This window comes from Ursus maritimus, unplaced genomic scaffold, assembly GCF_017311325.1.
Source record: "Ursus maritimus isolate PB19 unplaced genomic scaffold, ASM1731132v1 scaffold_22, whole genome shotgun sequence".
Classification (NCBI taxonomy): Eukaryota; Metazoa; Chordata; class Mammalia; order Carnivora; family Ursidae; genus Ursus; species Ursus maritimus.
In genome coordinates, this window is record NW_024424675.1 from 4,679,427 (window position 1) to 4,697,615 (window position 18,189).

Consider the following 18,189-nt stretch of genomic DNA (forward strand, 5'->3'; position numbering starts at 1 on the left):
GAGGAGAACATAGGCAGCAACCTCTATGACATCGGCCAAAGCAACCTTTTTCATGACACATCCCCAAAGGCAAGAGAAACAAAAGATAAAATGAATTTATGGGACTTCATCAAGATTAAAAGTTTCTGCACAGCCAAGGAAACAGAAAAACTAAGAGGCAGCCCACGGAATGGGAGAATATATTTGCAAATGACACTACAGATAAAGGACTGGTATCCAAGATCTACAAAGAACTTCTCAAACTCAATACACGAGAAACAAATAAACAAATCAAAAAATGGGCAGAAGATATGAACAGACAGTTTTCCAATGAAGACATACAAATGGCTAACAGACACATGAAAAAATGTTCAAAATCATTAGCCATCAAAGAAATTCAAATCAAAACCACACTAGATACCACCTTACTGAATATGGACACCAAAACAGACAAGGCAAGAGACAACAATTGTTGGAGAGGATGTGGAGAAAGGGGATCCCTCCTACATTGTTGGTGGGAATGCAAGTTGGTACAGCCACTCTGGAAAACAGTGTGGAGATCCCTTAAAAAGTTAAAAATTGAGCTACCCTATGATCCAGCCATTGCACTACTGGGTGTTTACCCCAAAGATACAGACGGAGTGAAGAGAAGGGCCATATGCACCCCAATGTTCATAGCAGCATTGTCCACAATAGCTAAATCGTGGAAGGAACCGAGATGCCCTTCAACAGATGACTGGATTAAGAAGTTGTGGTCCATATATACAATGGAATATTACTCAGCTATCAGAAAGAACGAATTCTCAACATTTGCTGCAACATGGACGGCACTGGAGGAGATAATGCTAAGTGAAATAAGTCAAGCAGAGAAAGACAACTATCATATGATTTCTCTCATCTATGGAACATAAGAACTAGGATGATCGGTAGGGGAAGAAAGGGATAAAGAAAGGGGGGTAATCAGAAGGGGGGAATGAAACATGAGAGACTATGGACTATGAGAAACAAACTGAGGGCCTCAGAGGGGAGGGGGGTGGGGGAATGGGATAGGCTGGTGATTGGTAGTAAGGAGGGCACGTATTGCATGGTGCACTGGGTGTTATACACAACTAATGAATCATCGAGCCTTACATCAGAAACTGGGGATGTACTGTATGGTGACTAACATAATATAATAAAAAATCATTAAAAAAAAACACTAATCTATAACATAAAAAAAAATGCTTACTATTAAGAAAAAAAGATCTCAAATAAACAATGAAATTTACACTTCCAGGAACTTGGAAAAGGATATCAAATTAAGCCCAAAGTTAGTAGAAGGTAGGAAATACAAGAACAGAGCAGAAATAAATGAAATAGAAAAACAGTACAAAAGTTCAATGAAACTAAGAGTTGATTTTTGAAAATACAAACAAAATTGACAAACCTTTAGCTAGGCTAAGAAAAAAGAGAGAAAACTCAAAATCAGAATAGAAAGAGGAGACATTACAACTGGTAACAAAGAAATACAATCATAAGAGACTACAATGAACAACTGTATAGCAACAAATTGAACAACCTAAAATAAATGGATAAATTCCTAGAAATATACAACCTACCTAGACTGAAACATGAAGAAATAGAGAATACGAACAGATGAATAACAAGTAAAGAGAGTGAATCAGCAATCAAAAACCTCCTGCCAAAGAAAAGCCCCAGACCCGATGGTTTCACTCGTAAATTCTACCAAATATTTAAAGAAGAACTGATACCGATCCTTCTCAAACTCTTCCAAAAAATTGAATATTTTATGAGGCCAGCATTACTCTGATACCAAAGTCAGACAAGGACATTACAAGAAAACTATAGACCAATATCCCCGATGAATACTGATGCAAATTTCTCAGCAAAATATTAGCAAGGTGAATTCAACACACATTAAAAGGATCATACACAACAGGATTTATCCCTGTGATGCAAGGATGGTTCAATATACACAAATCAATAAAAGTGATATACTACACTAATAGAAAAATAAAAATCATATGACCATCTCAACAGATGTAGATAAAGCATTTGACAAAATATCACATCCCTTCATGAGAAGAATGCTCAATAAACAGGGTATAGTAGAAAAAATATTTTAATTAAATAAAGGCCATTTATGACAAGCCCATAGCACATCATACTCAACAGTGAATGGTTGAAAGTTTTCCCTCTAAGATCAGCAGCAGGACAATGGTGTCCACTCTCACCGCTCCTACTCAACAGAGGACTGGAAGTCCTATCCAGAGAAATCAGGCAAGAAAAGGAAGTAGCAAAGTAGTAGTAAGTAGAAGTAGTAAAAGTGTCTTTGTTTGAAAATGATATATGATCTTATATATAGAAAATCCTAAAGACTCCACCAAAAAGCTGTTAGAACTGATAAATGAATTCAGTAAAGTTACACCCCTGAAAAAGAAAAAAACAATCCTATCCACAATAGTACTAAAAACAATTGAATTAGAAGAATTAACATTGTTAAAATGTTCATACTACCCAAAGTCATCTCTAGATTCAGTGCAATCCCTATCAAAATTCCAGTGGTGTTTTTAATAGAAATAGAACAAACTATCCTAAGATTTGTATGGAACCACAAAAGATACCAAAAGAACAAAGCTGGAAGAATGCCTGGGTGGCTCAGTCACTTAAGTGACCAACTCTTGATGTCAGCTCAGATCTTGAGCTCCAGGTCATGAGATCCAGTCCCAAGTCAGGCTCCACACTCAGCAAGCAGTCTGGCTTGAGTTTCTTTCCCTCTCCCTATGCCCCTCCCCCTGCATGCTGGTGCTCTCTCTCTTTCTCTCTCTCTCAAATAAATAGAGGTGCCTGGGTGGCGCAGTCAGTTAAGTGTCTGACTCTTGGTTTCAGCTCAGGTCGTGATCTCAGGATCCTGAGAAGGAGCCCCATGTCGGCTCCACGCAGCACTGAGTCTCCTTGAGATTCTCTCTCCTTCTCCCTGCCCCTCCCACTTGTGCTCTCTCTCTCTAAAATAAATAAATTTTTTTTAAAAATTAAAATAAAAAAATAAATCTTTCAAAAAAAGAACAAAGGTGATTTGATTTCAAATCATATTACAAAGCTATAACAATCCAAACAGTACAGTACTAAGACAAAAGCAGACACAGAAACCAGCGGAACAGAATCGAGAGCCCAGAAATAAACACCCGCATATATGAGCAACTAATATTTAACAAGGGAGCCAAGAATACTCAATGGGGAAATGATTGTCTCTTCAATAAACAGTATTGGGAAAACTGATTATACACATGCAGAAGAGTGAAATTGGACTCCATCTCGCACCAGTCACAAAAATTAACTCAAAATGGACTAAAGACTTAACATAAGACTTGAAACTGTATAACTACTTAAAGAAAATGTAGGAAAGAAGCTCCTTGACATTGTTCTTGGCAACAATTTTTTTAATATGACACCAAAACCAGAAGCAAAAAAGCAAAAATTAATAAGAAAGATGACACCAAACTAAAAAGTTTCTGCACAGCAAAAGGAACAATCAATACAATGAAAATGTAATCTACAGAATGGGAGAAAATATTTGTAAACCATATACTGGAATATTAGATGGGGGTTAATATCCAAAATGCATAAAGAACTCATACAATTCAACAGGGAAAAAAAGATGCTATTTAAAAATGGACAGAGAACCTGAATAGACATTTTTTCCAAAGAATACATACAAAGGATCAACAAGTACATGAAAAGATGCTCAACTTCACTAATCATGAAGAGATGAAAATCAAAACTCCAATGAGATATGTCCTTACATCTATTAGAATGGCTATCATAACAAAGACAAGCGATAACAAGCATTGGCAAGAATGTGGAGAAAAAGTAACCCTCATGGGGCCCCTGGCTGGCTCAGTTGGTAGAGCATGTAACTCTTAATCTCAGGAGTTGTGAGTTCAAGCCCCATGTCAGGTGCAGAGATTACTTAAAAACAAGATCTTAAAAAAAAAAAATGTAACCCTCATACACTGTTTCTAGGAATGTAATTTACTACAGCCAGTACAGAAAACACTATAGAGGTTTCTCAAAATATTAAAAATAGAACTGCCATATGACCTAGTAATACTACTTTTGGTTGTATATCCAAAAGAAACAAAAACAGGATCTCAAACAGATACTTGCACTTCTGTGTTCATTGTAGCATTATTCACAATAGCCAACATATGGAAACAACCTAAGTGTCCTTCAACAGATGAATGAATTAAAAAATGTGATATATATGCATACAATGGAATATTATTCGGCCATGAGAAAAGAAGGAAATCCTGCCATTTGCAACAACATGGATGGTCCATGATGGCATTATGCTAAGCACAATAAGTCACAGAAAGGCAAATACTATATGATATCACTTATATGTGGAATCTAAAAAAAGAACACAGAAACAGTAAAATTGTGGTTACCAGGGGTTGGGAGGTGAGTGAAATGGGGGGATGTTGGTCAAAAGGCACAAAACTTCCAGTTATAAGATGAATAAGTTCTGGGGATCTAATGTACAGCATGGTAATTTTAGTTAACAATACGGTATTATATATTTGAAAGTTGCTAAAAGAATGGATCTTAAACATTTTCACCACAAAAAGGTACTGGTAATTACGTGACATGAGGGAGGTGTTAGTTAACTCTATGGTGTAATCATTTTACAATATATAAATGTATCAAATCAACACAGTGTACACCTTAAACTTACACAATCATATATGTGAATTATATCTCAGTAAAGCTGGAACAAATAAATAAAAGCCTTCTGTAAAAAACAAAGGCCTGACTAAACTAGATTTGTCCATTAGGTCTGCATGAATCATTACTTCTCAGTAGTTTTGTTTCATCATGTAAAGACACAGTTTTCAAAATGTTTTAAAAATTATAGTTTTGCTGCTGGGCCCAAATATTCCCTGACTCCTCCTTTTTTCATTAGGCTGAAGCTGTAAGTCAAATGAAAATATATGAAAGTCCTTAAAGAAGAATGCAAAAACCTGAATATGAAAAAATAAAAGTAAAGAAACCCTTTCAATGGAGAAGGAAACAAATATTATGAACTAGGACTTCAGAATCTAATTTTTAGGGCCAGTTCTCACATTAAGAAACTAATGCCTTTATCTAAGGTCATCCTGTCCTTAACCAGATATGTTTTCATTTTCCATCATGTAGATAAATGTTTTACCACCTGGACTGCACACTACAACCGTATGGGTAGTGTTATAGAAATGCTGATTGTGTCTCACCCCAATAGATTGATCTACTTGGTACATCCTAGCATCAGGATTTTTAATTGAGATATAATTCACCTATAAAAATAAACCTTTAAAGAGTATACAATTCAGTAGCTTTTTTATATTCACAAAGGTATATACCTTCAACCACTAATTCCAAAACGTTTTCGTCCCCTGCTTCCCCAAAAGCCCATACCCTTTATTAGTTATTCTCCATCCACCTCTTTCTCTAGCCACTGATCTATTGTTCTGTTTCTATGGACTTGTTTTTTTAGGCTGTCATATAAATGGAATCATACAATACGTGGGCTTTGAGGTCTGGATGCTTTCACCTGGCATAATGTTTTCAAGGTTCAAACATGTTATAGCATGCATAGTCCTTCATTCCCTTTTATCTCCTAATAATATGCCATTGTATGGCTATACCAACTTTTGTTTATTCATTCATCAGCAGATGGACATTTGGGTTGTTTCCACTTTTTGGCTATTATGAATAACGCTGCTATGAATGTTTGTGTACGTGTTTTTGTGTGGACATCTATTTTCAATTTAGGAGTGGAACTGCTGGGTTAAATGGTAATTCTATGTTTCACTTTTTGAGAAAATGCCAGATTGTTTTTTAAAGTGGCTATGCCATATTATAATCCCACCCGCAGTCTATGAGGGTTCCACTTTCTCCACATCCTCACCAACACATGTTATCGTCCCTCTCTTTTATTATAACCACCCTAGCAAGTGTGAAGTGGTATCTCATTGTGGTGTTGGTTTGTATTTCCCTGATGACTAATGGTGTTGAGCACCATTTCATGAACTTATTGGCCATTTGTATATCTTTTTTGGAGAAATGTCTATTCAAATCCTTTGCCCACATTTTATTTAGATGATTTGTCTCTTTATTGCTATATGAGTGCATTATATATTCTGGATACAAGTTCGTTGGCATGGAGATAGTCTAAAAGCCTCCCTGGTGGTTCTCATACAAACAAAGCTTGAGAACTGCTAAAGTAGAACCAAGTTTCAAACAGATCATGTTATCAGAATAAAAGAACTTTTGATTCCAAGTTTTCCAAGAAAAGTAATATTCTTTAAATAGTTCTTACAGTTTTGTCAAATAGAGAAATCAGTGTATGAAGAATCCCGGAATGATCACCCTAGAAGTAAAACTGCTGAATTCCCACCTTTGAATGCTTTTCAATAAACTGGCACAAAGCAAAGGTCAAATATCCACTTGAAAAAAAAAACTAATTTGTGGTCATCTTTGCCATAAAACCTTGGGATTTTATGAATGAAGTATTCAGGTGTAGGGCTGGGTATCCAAGGGTTCTATCCATGTTTGTTGATTATTACTGATATGCAAAAGGCAACACAAAAATTCATTCAAAATAAAATTATCTTGTCAAAAACAATCTTCGATCCAAGCTTATATAAACCTTTTTTAAATGACTTGACAGAAATTGCCCTCTATATTTCTCATGTGATGCAAAGGGAACATCTTAGCTTACATTTGAATTGCTTTCTTTTCTTAATTCCTAAAACCATCAACAAAAGTCTGACCTTGTGAGATCCCTGTACGCAAGTCAACAATGAGTCATTTGGAGGAGAGCTTCAATCCCTAAAAACAGAGTATACAAATGTGGTCCCTGAACCAGCAGCGTCAATATCACCCAGGAACCAGTGAAAAATGCACAGTCTCCGGCCCATCCCAGACCTAAAAGATCACACTGAGGGTGAGTCCCAGGAATCTGTGTTCTAATCACCCAAGAAGTCATTTCAACGCATGCTCAAGTTTGGGTACTTACTACTTTAAAGTATTTTCCTCACCTTTCTCATACACACATAAAGCAGATGCCATTGGTCACAGCCCTATCCTTCCTAAAGCTGAACAGTCTCCACACATTCCCTAATTACCATAAGGCACTAGAAGTCTCATTTTTTTTTCAGTCAGACAATTTCTCCATACCACTGAGCAGTCGCTGTGAATATCGCCACTTCATCATTTTCAACCCTTAAGAATGCCCAAAGCTTCAGATGGAGTGACATGAGGTAGAATGCCATCATATTTTTCAGGAAGGCCTACTTCAGCACATTCAAACCACCACAAAGGTCTAAAGATACCTCAACACATTTACATTTAGCTGTCAGAACTGGGATCGAATCCTCATTATCAAATCCTGTGGGGACAAATGCAGAGAAGGAAGCCACAGCTAGCTAGAACTCTGTAAGGGAGGAGTGTCCCACCGTGAATGCTTCTGGGGGCAAGGCAAGGATGAGAGACAGTCTCAAGAGTTGCAGAGTTGCCCACAGTGGCTGCCCAAGGAGCTGGGTCAGCCTGCTCGCTGCTTTGAGCTGGGACACACTAAAGCTAGCTAGCTTGCCAGCTCTCGTCTGTGTCTCTTCTCCCCCCCTTCCCTTGGGTGTAGGTAGACCCCAGGGTCTACAGCTGTCAAACCACAGGGGGTGAGTTCCATCTTTCTTTACTGCCATCCCTACCTCCCATCTCAGTATAGCCTTCCAGGATGCATGTTATGGAATCAGGACATTCGTGAAGCATGTTCTCAATCAGTGGTCACGACAGACATGCTCATGAAGGCCAGGCTGGTATAAGGTGGGGAAGATGGCCAGAGGAGGGTCATGAACCCCCAGGGCACAGGGGGAATGGTGATGGGCTCGAGGGCACCTGCACTGTCTACAGCAGCAGCTGCTCCAAAGCTCCAACTCACTGGGGCCCAAGAGCAGGCCTTCTGATTTTTCTAGAGAAGCTAGAAATTCCAATTGTTATATATACTTTCCTAATTTTGAAATGCTAGCTAATACAACAAAATTTAATCATCTATAACCTAAATCAAATCATGAGAAAACAATGGACAAGTCCAAATTGAGAGATGCGGCACAAAATAACTGACCTGTGCTCTTCAAAATGGTCATTGTCATGAAAAACAAAGACACACTGGGGAGGTGTTCTGATTACAGGAGACTGAAGACACAGGGCACCTGAGTGCAACAGATGATGTGGATTTACTTCTGCTATAAAGGACTGTCAGTACAACCGGAATAAGATCTGTAGATGAGACAATAGGACAGTAGGAAGCATAACTGCTCCACCTGATCACTGTACTGCAGTTAGTCAGAGAACATTCTTGTCTTTAGGAAATACACACTGAAGTATTTAGTGGTAAAGGCGCAACATCCACAACTTACTCTTAAATGGTTCAGAAAAAAATATAAATAGTTCTAAAATAATACATATATGTATAATATCTATATTATGGTATAAATACATTTATGCGATAAGTAATATGAATATATATGTTTATATATAAAAATAGATAAATATATATAGAGAAAAAGCAAGCAAAGAGAATGATAAGGCAAATGTGGTAAAATGTTACCATTTAGGGAATTTTGGTACCTAGAAGTTTTCTATAAGTGTGAAATTTCATTAAAACAAAGAGTTAAAAAGAATTATTTTCCAAGCCAAACAAATTCCACGTGCCAGCAGGACGCTAGTCTGTGATCTCTGCCCTCTGGGATCCTGGGGTCTCAGAAATCCCCCCAGACACCCTCAAGAATCTCTCTCTCACCCTAAATTCCATCCCTACCTTCAGGGGCAGGGCACAGAGTCCACAGCAGCCTGGTATCTGGAAGCACCTCACAAAAACCTACAAACCTAAAGCCAGGTCACACAGGGAAGGAGGGTGATGTCACTGCTCAGAAGCGGGCCTGGCACGCCACCTGGAAGTGCCTGAGGAAGCAGGGAGCGATGGCAGCTCCGGGGAGCTGGGCAGTGTCGCTTATTTCTTTCATTTTTCTCACTAAGCACATCCCCAGGTGGATTAATCACCAACCTCACACACAACAGCATGATTCTCTTCGTCTTGGGCCTCTACTAGTTCAGCCAGGAAGTACTCGCCGTAAGTTTCCTTCAGAAGTGTGTCATGGCGCATAAATATCGGCATGAGATCATCATGATCTTCTACCCTGTTTAAGGCAAAGGCTTAATTAAGTTCAGTGTTCCTTCCTTCAGTGGAGCACCTACTATGTGCCAGAGCCTGTTCTAAATGCTGGGGACACAGCAACATGTTGATGGCATGATGCTGCATTCAAATAGGAGAAACACAATGACAATATAGCAAATATATTACTTCATACATTTCAAATAGTGGTAAGTGCTCTGGGATGGAGAGTGACAGGGTCAAGCGGTCAGGGAAGACCTCTCTGAGGAAGGACATCTGAGGTGGAACCTGAATGAAGAGAAGGGCAGAGAGCTATGTCAAGGGACCTGGGGATAGAAAATCCCAGCATATTTGGATATGGAATGTAGGGCAGCATTTGTCATGAGACAAAGGACAAAAAGCTGGGGACAACTTTTCCCAAGCATTTCAAGGAACACTACTTCTATGACATTGCCCTCAGCATCCCCTTCCTCCCCCCAAAAGAATTCCACTGTCTAAAGACAATTTCCTAGTATAGGTGCCTTCTGGAGTGACAGAGTTATGTATTAAAGACTGAGAAGTACTAGCATAAGGAATATTTAACCTTGTTTATGCATTTATCCAACACTGGCCTGTGGTACCCTTTATTCCTATCAAGGTGGGTGGAGAACAGAAACCATGGTGCTCGCCAGCCCTTCTGACTCAGAGAAAGTTCCAGCAGCTCCCCTGTCATTTGGCAGGGTTCTAGGGCTGGTTCCTTTTTATTCTAGTTGCCCTTTTAAACTAAGGCTTTTTTTCTGTGGCCCAGGACAGACAAGTCTGCTTATGGTCCCAGGTACTATCCCTGCTCACTGAAGTTCACAGCATCCAGGGTGGAGGTTCCCTTCATTCCTGTCTCTCTGTCTCTCTTGTCATTCTCTCTGTGATCCCTCTACCATTTGTTGCGCTGTTCAGAAGCTGTTCAGTCAGGCCTCTGTTCTTCTTCAGGAGGAATTGTTCTGAAATAGCACTGATTTGGTGTGTCCATGGACGGGGTGTGTTCAGGGTCTTCCCATATCGCCATCTTGGACAGAAGTCTACCCTTTACTCCTTGAGACATCTCCACATTTCCCATAAAGGGGGAAATGCTGGTTTAAAAATAATGAAGCTCTGCTCACCATCTTGGAGACATTCACCTCAAATTTCCATTCTCAGGACTCTGTACAGTGACCTTGACAACCAGTGTGGGAGGAGAGGGAGTACCAACAACCAGGTTTAGGGTAGCACAGTGATGCTGACCCTTGGACTCCATTAACAGTCTTTTCTTCTTTTTAGTATACTCTTGGTTATACTTATATTTAGTATACTCTTGGTTATATTCTATCTATTTACCTGCCTAGGATGTTCATATACTCAATTCCTGATACTTCTCTTATTAAAATATTCTACCTTTTTGTTTCCCTGTAATATATCTGATTTGGCTACTAAATTCTATCTCTTCTTCCCTTTACTTCATTACTACACCATCTTCATCATCCTATCTGATGATCTTTTTTCTTTAAGATTTTATTTATTCATTTGAGAGGGAGAGAGTACAAGCAGGGGAGAAGCAGAGGGAGAGGGGGGAGAGACAGAGAGAGAGAGAGAAGCAGACTTCCACTGAGCAGAGAACCCGACGTGGGGCTTGATCCCAGGACCTGGAGATCATGACCTGAGCTGAAGGCAGACACTTAACCATCTGAGCCACCCAGGCATCCACCTATTTGATCTTCTAATATGTTCTCTTTGACATTAATAGTAGGTTCATCTGAGTGAATCATGTGTATATAAAGCTCAGGACCTTATCCAGATTATCTGTTGCTATACTTCTCATAGCAACCCCAGGAGGTAGGCATTGCCATCTTCACTCTGTCGATGGAGGAGAGCAAGGCTCATAGGATTGATGAAATGCTCCAACTGAGATGACAGAAATAGCTGGCAGCAGAGCATGCTATGAACCCAGGTCAGCTTAGACCCTGCCATCACATACTACACTAAGCCAACAACACACTTCAAAATTTTACTTCAGAAAATTACTTTGACATTCCTTTTGAAAATGGGCAACAGGAAGCATGAGCACAAGCAAAACAGTTGAGAGGAGACTTTGGCACAAGGGCCAGAGGTCAACACCATGGGCTCATCCACCCAGCTCTGCCACAATTCCTGGATCAGATTTCCCCCTTCCTGCCACAGCTCTACTCTCCACATCTAAATGCTTTAAAGTGGACAACTCCATGCACTCTGGATGAAAATCTCTACCCTGTATCCAAGATGAAACCTTTACTTCTGGTGACAGAGCCTCATCTGTTGGAATGATGTTGGTTTTTCAACAGCAATAATCATCTTGATGGAAGCATCATCTTGATGGAAGAAGTACCTATTTGAAAAACTAGATTTCTGGTATATAAAACCTCAGATGTAGGAGAAAGCTAGCCAACAGAGCATGGTACAAGAAGGAAAAAACAAAGAGAAGATGACAACCAGGGGGCTTAAACATAAATTCTCAGGTTGAATCTTATTCTTTTTTTTTTTTATAATGATTTTTTATTATATTATGTTAGTCACCATACAGTACATCCCTGGTTTCCGATGTAAGGCTCGATGATTCATTAGTTGTGTATAACACCCAGTGCACCATGCAATATGTGCCCTCCTTACTACCCATCACCGGCCTATCCCATTCCCCCACCCCCCTCCCCTCTGTAGCCCTCAGTTTGTTTCTCATAGTCCATAGTCTCTCATGTTTCATTCCCCCTTCTGATTACCCCCCCTTTCTTTATCTCTTTCTTCCTGAATCTTATTCTTAACCTCTTGTCAACACTCTCTGGAAGGAGAGACAGTAGAGGGTCCTTATTTGGCAACCAGGATATTTGCCTGTTATACTATACTATCAACCTGGCAATGATGTCATCACCAACCAACAGTCTCGTTCCACATGCCAGAACATCAGAGGGATTCTCTAGTGATGAGTCTAAAACGTGGAGCCAGAACTGAGTCATGTACAGAATTGCTGCATCACTAATTGTACACCTGAAACTAATGTAACACTGTGTGTTCATTACAGTGTGTTACACATTACACATTATTTTAATAATAATGACTAACTAAATAAAAACATTTAAACATGGAGCCAGAAACAAACACCAACTCTGTCTTCAGGATGGGCGGGACTGTACTCTGACACCATGGCCATTTCACAAGCTATTTCAGCCCCACACTAATTTTTTAAAGTAGTCTTTGACTACCTGCCCATCTATTTCTGTGTATACACAAGCACTGTGAGAGCTACCAGTGGCCACCTCTGGTTGGGCATACCAAAGCTCCACAATAAATGCACTGAAGGCTCGCAGTGCTCTTTTGAAAAGATTGGAGAATAAATGAGAGAGTGTAGTGGTCAAAGCCTGGGCTGGAAGCCAGAATGCCTAAGTCTGGATTTACTAACTGTGACCTTGGACAAATCACTTAACCTCTCTGTGCCAGAGTTTTCTCTCTGTCATAAAGACAGTAAATTAAATGGTGAGATAATAATGTGCGACATGCTACTGTTATTAATATTACTACTGCTTAGGTAGCAAGGGTCAATAAAAACTGAAGAACGTTTATAATCAATGCATGGAAAGGAAGAGGTTATCACTACAGACGCTTGAATCATTGTACTGGTTGCCCACTGGCCACTGTAGGTATAAACTTTCCCATTCTGTCCACTATCACTAATCTGTTTAAAACTCTGCTTTCTTTATCTCACTTCCTTACTCAAAAACTTTTGCTAGCTCCCACTGTTTCTGGGATGAACCCAGAGCCCTTAGCCTCATTTTTAAAGCCTCTTTCCATCATTATGACCAACAATAACACCAGCTGATCTACTCATTGTCCCTAGAAAGGGACCTCACCATCTTCCCTCCTTCTGTCTCCATCCCTAATCCAGCACTGTGACTCCCTCACTTATTCCAAATTCTGGCATCCTTAAAGGCTCACTTCCCCTCCCCTCCATACCCTCTAGTGGTTCATCTTCCCAGTTTCTCTTCCCAGGAACCTAATGACAGAGTCAAAACTGGATATCTATTGACCGCTTTTGTATTAATGTCAAAGCACAGCATGTTGCCAACCAAGGAATATGCTCTTTGGGGACAGAGACAGAGTCCTGTGCTTCTCCGTAACAAAGGTTAACCAAGACACTCTGAACCCTCTTCTCAACTAGACTTCAACTTTGGCCTATAAAGACTTGAACAAACACCCACATACTTTCTCTGAGCTCAAGGCCACACCTGAGGATGACCCCAGCCCCCCTTGAAGTGCCTTCCTGAGAAAGAAAGGCTGCCAAAAGAATTTCCTATTTGTTCCAGCCAACACCTGTGGGTGGGGCCCCTGCCTCCCAGTCTCTGTGGGAGGGCAGGAGCCTAACTCCGATAAGCTCCAGCTATCAAACTCAGATGGGTTTTACAAGGAATAACCCCACTTCCCACGTCTTGTAATTTTTCGTTTCCCTGACTCTACTGAGACTCTCCTCGCCCCTTCCCAATTCCCTCATTTTCTCTTTTAAAGGCCCAGTCACCTCCGTATAAACCAAAGTTTAGTTCAGTTCACACTACACGCTTTTCCCTATTGTAATAATTATTACCGTTTAAAATCTGTCCTTACCACTTTAACCAGTCTGGATTTGTTGACCTTTGACACCTGCGTACCCTGTAGGCCATAGCACAGGAGCAACAGTGACACCAACGTGGGCGGGGCCCTTCCCATCCCCAGGATATGTGGGTATCGCACATGCACTGACAGCTCTGAGGGGTGCCATTACTAAGCCCGTTTTCCAGGTGAGGGACGTGTGGCCTGAGGGGAGCCCACGACCCTGTACTGACTGAGAAACCTGCCCAGGCACTTCAGTGCTAAGCCTTGGTTTCTCATCTACTAAACAGGCAGGGACAAGGACAGCAGGGAAGGTACAATGTAGTGATACAAGGGACTCTGCAGGCAGTAAGCCCTCTGCAGCACTTGCTCTGGGGAGATTTCACATTCCCCTGACACATCCCACACCACCTGGAAACCCCCTCTGACTGGCTCCCCCCAACCCCCAGCACTCAGGACCTCTCTCAAAGAGCCTAGAGCATCCACTACATTCCAGAAACCACTTCCCCACTTAACCTGCCAAAAGGGTGCTGTTAACAGAGGGGAGCTTAGATTCTAAAAGAAATCCATTTTCAAACACTTTGCCAAAAACAACACTCCACATTGATATTAAGAGAGCTTACTGTTGTAAATAATGGGAAAATAATTCAATATCCTAGTCCTTTTAAGTGAATCGAGACACCTATCATATAGAAAACTCCAAAATCAACTGTGTACTATGGGCTTTTATCTACATAGGATGAACACAAAAATAATACTCCATGGATATAAAAAAACGAAACAAAGGCTCAGACAGACCCAAGGCCGTACACCTAATCATGAGCCCTCTGCAGCCTACTAACGAAGTTATCCATAATCACACCTAACTACTAATTCTGCTGGGAAAAATAACAAGAAAATCTCCAAATTGCAGAGTTCTAAAGAGTCTCTCTGTTCAGCTCTTCCCCAAAATGGGTAGACTGGAACTTGTTCTGCCAAATGCATTCCTTGGGGCAATTGATAATTTATGATCTTGCATCAGCCCCAGTGCTAATGATAAAGTATGACATCAGCCTTGCAGAGTCTCAAATGGCATATGACAAAGTCCGGCCCCACAGAAACAAAACACCCCAGCTACGAAAAGCAATTCATCCAGTAAAATGTTCCAATTCGAGCACTTGGAGGTGATGAGCGCTGCCTGCCACTGGGACAGCAGAGCAGCGACTCTATGTGAATTCATTTGGCATAGTGCAGCCATGTGTCCAGCTATGTCAGGTTATAGTTCATCAACGTAAAGTAGAATGGGAATGATACTTTTCTGGGTGAAAAGCAACAATCTTAAATATCTTCCATTTGGGAAGGGGCTTGGAGGAGGCAACAATGTGCTTGTTAATGTAATTCAGTTACAGAATATTTTCTTTTACCTTGTTTGCAGGAAATAAGAGGTCCATCCCGTAAAGACTGGTTGATTGCTCAGGTACCTAAATGTCTATCAGACTCTGACAAATGTACCAGATGAAAATGGGAGTAGAATCCAAAGCATGAAGAAATCAACACATCACTTGGGGTGTGGGTGTCCTCTAACCCCAGGGGAAGGCAAGGTGGAGGATGACAGGAACGGGATGGCTCTCCCTTGCTTCCTGGGGGGACACGGTCTCATCATTTCCACTATGTCAGTTAGCTGGGCTTTCAAAGAATATCATGACGCCTGGAACCCACAGAACTTTTCCAGCTGACTGGCATGGTCTCTTGGTGACAGGGAGACCCTCAGATTGCTTCAAAGCTTCAGCATCCTGACCACTCCTCTATATAATTACAATCCTAGAGGAAAATCCACAGGCTAGCTTCCCTCCAGGGTGGGAAATGCACATTGTTTCCTTGCCAGCAAAGAAAGCATTGCGAATTCACAGATGGAAAGTTCACACTTAAGGACTGGAACGACAGCAGCAGCAGGGGCGAGCCACCTTTGCATTCAGAATATTGGCTCGGCCTCTCCTCTCCTGTCTGACGGTATTTTCCACATCCAGAGAGGATTTGCATTTCATTAGCTAGACTTAAACATGTACTGTTGAAAAAGTGATTCTGATGTTACTTTAAATGCCATAAATATTGTATTTCTTCAATTCTGAGAGTGTGTGCCTGTGCTGTAAGAAATCAGTGAATGAAGGAAAAAAAACTCACAGAGCATCTAATTTAGTGGTAGTCCTAAAGAAAGTAGTGTCTTTGGGTTAAAACAAGCTTTTACCGTGAACACTGTTTCAACTTGAGGTAGGAGAACCTAGAGTCAGTCTTTTTCTTCAGATGCATAAAACAAAGCACCTTTTTCTTTCCAAGATCTCTTGTGACCTCTAGTGGTCTTCTTTAAGAAAATCAAATCCATCATTTCTCAACCACATATTCCACTTTAAAACTTGAAGATGGATTTTAGAACCATTTAGGTTCTACTCCTTGAAAAATGTCATGATTTTTTAAATGATGGAGGATTTTAAACCCTAAATGACTTCAAAGCACGTGCAAGGCCAGTAGGAGGGCTCTGACATTTATACCACTAGGATCTGATCCAAAAGTCCATCTTGGCACGCCGACACTCCAGCTGGATTGTTAACCAGATTTTATTGGCTGGGTCACTTACCAGGACTCAAGAAGAGCAATGGTGAAGCTCCTAATTGCACTATCCCTTCTTTTTGAATGCTTTAGGATTCTCGTAACTTAAGCATCAGAACATTCATTTATATGAAATTGCTCAGAAGTACAACGTAAGTGAATTCCAAAACAGCATGAGGCTGTCAAATGCTTAATAAAAATAATTGCTTTAAAAGGTGAAATTTTCATGTTTAAAAACCACCAATCTTATGCTTTAAAGCCCTAAACTGTCTTTCATCTATTTTACATAGCAATAATGTTGACGCAATCTGGTTAACCTTTACTATCGGCAGAAAAGCAGCACTCCATTTTAGTTATTTTACAACACTGACTGACAGCACATAATCCTTTCCTGGTGAGTCCTCCCCCACTCCCACAAAAGACTCGAAAAAGGTAGATTTTCCCCCAGAAAGACTATTCCTATGGTTTCTCGGTCTGAGAACATCTCAAATCCACCGAGTATTAATCAAGCCAGAAGCAGCTATGCTTTATTTCAAATATTATGCAAAATACAGAACAGTAACTTTAATATTCGTGTCTAAGTGGAGGGGCAGATTACAGCACAATTTTCCACATGGGTAAATCAAAGAACTGGGACTGGGTGTTACAGTGTTAATTCCCTGGTTCTGAACATGTTGCCAGGTAAACAGGGGAAGGCTAATTACATTCCAAACCCTTGTCTGGTCTAGTGTTTTAAGAACTGTGTCTTCACTGTTAATTATCAGTGCAAGTAACTATTGATGAGACAGATGTCAAAAAATCAATGTGGGGGAAATAAGAGAAAAGCAGCAGCCTAAGAGGATGCACGGCCATGCTCATCTGACCTTCTGAAAAATCTTCTTTTTCCTGCATCCTTAAGGAAGGGAGATGATCTACACAAACAGACTTTCTGGCTACCTGAAATTCTATACCTGCTAGTATCAAAACTTGAATGTGAACATTTTGGACAGAGGGCTTCTTAAAATGTGTCATACCTCTTCACCTTCCAAGAGCAAAACCATCAATTGTCATAACGTCACCATTCCCTCATGAATTCACTACTGTATGCTAAATTGTCTTTTTATAAATGCCCCTACCTCCTTACAAAGTACCCACTGTCATCTCCTTGCCATCAGGACTATACTCTTCTTGTGGCTTGCTACCTGCAGATTTCCTGTAGGCTGGGCAAGCAGGACATTTCTCCACCAGAGGCTGAAGAGGCAAGACCTCAGGGTCAGGAATCAGGAAGGTTTAGTTCAGGCTGGGACAGCCTTGTCTCCTTGAAGGTTATAGTCCGTAACTCTAAAGTTTTCAAGGGCAAAGGAGGAAAGGAAGGAAGGGCTGAGATGGGAAGTAGGAAGGAGAGAAACTAATTCAAAACTGTCAGTTTACCACATGCTTACTAGGAGCCCACGCTGGGCTGGGCACAGTCTACACCTTTTCTCGAGCAACCTACAACCTGAATGCCAAGTGGGGCATCAGTGAGTAGATTAGCAAAGATGTCGCCTTACTAAAAGTGAAAGAAATAGGTCATTTTTAGATAAGCTGACTCTGTACATGTCAGTTTTAGTATTAGAATTATACACCATTTTCTATTACAATAATAGATTATATAGAATTATCTAACTAATTCTACAGGATTATCTATTACAATAATAGATAATAATACAATAATGTCTTGCCAAATATCTATGCTGAAAGTACTTAAGCTTTAAAATTCCTCAAGAAAATGACAATCGCCAAGATCTAGATTTGGTACACTGCCTACATACTTTAAG

At 40.4% G+C, this 18,189-nt stretch overlaps 1 protein-coding gene across 1 annotated transcript in view; it reads right to left on the reverse strand.

Moving 5' to 3' along the window:
• CFAP61 (cilia and flagella associated protein 61) overlaps positions 1-18,189 on the reverse strand; it is a 286,086-nt gene that overhangs the window by 248,123 nt on the left and 19,774 nt on the right. Inside the window, exon 6 of the mRNA XM_008710053.1 lies at positions 9,083-9,215. Within this exon, the coding sequence (XP_008708275.1) occupies positions 9,083-9,215 (133 nt within the window). The remainder of the gene's footprint in view (positions 1-9,082; positions 9,216-18,189) is intronic.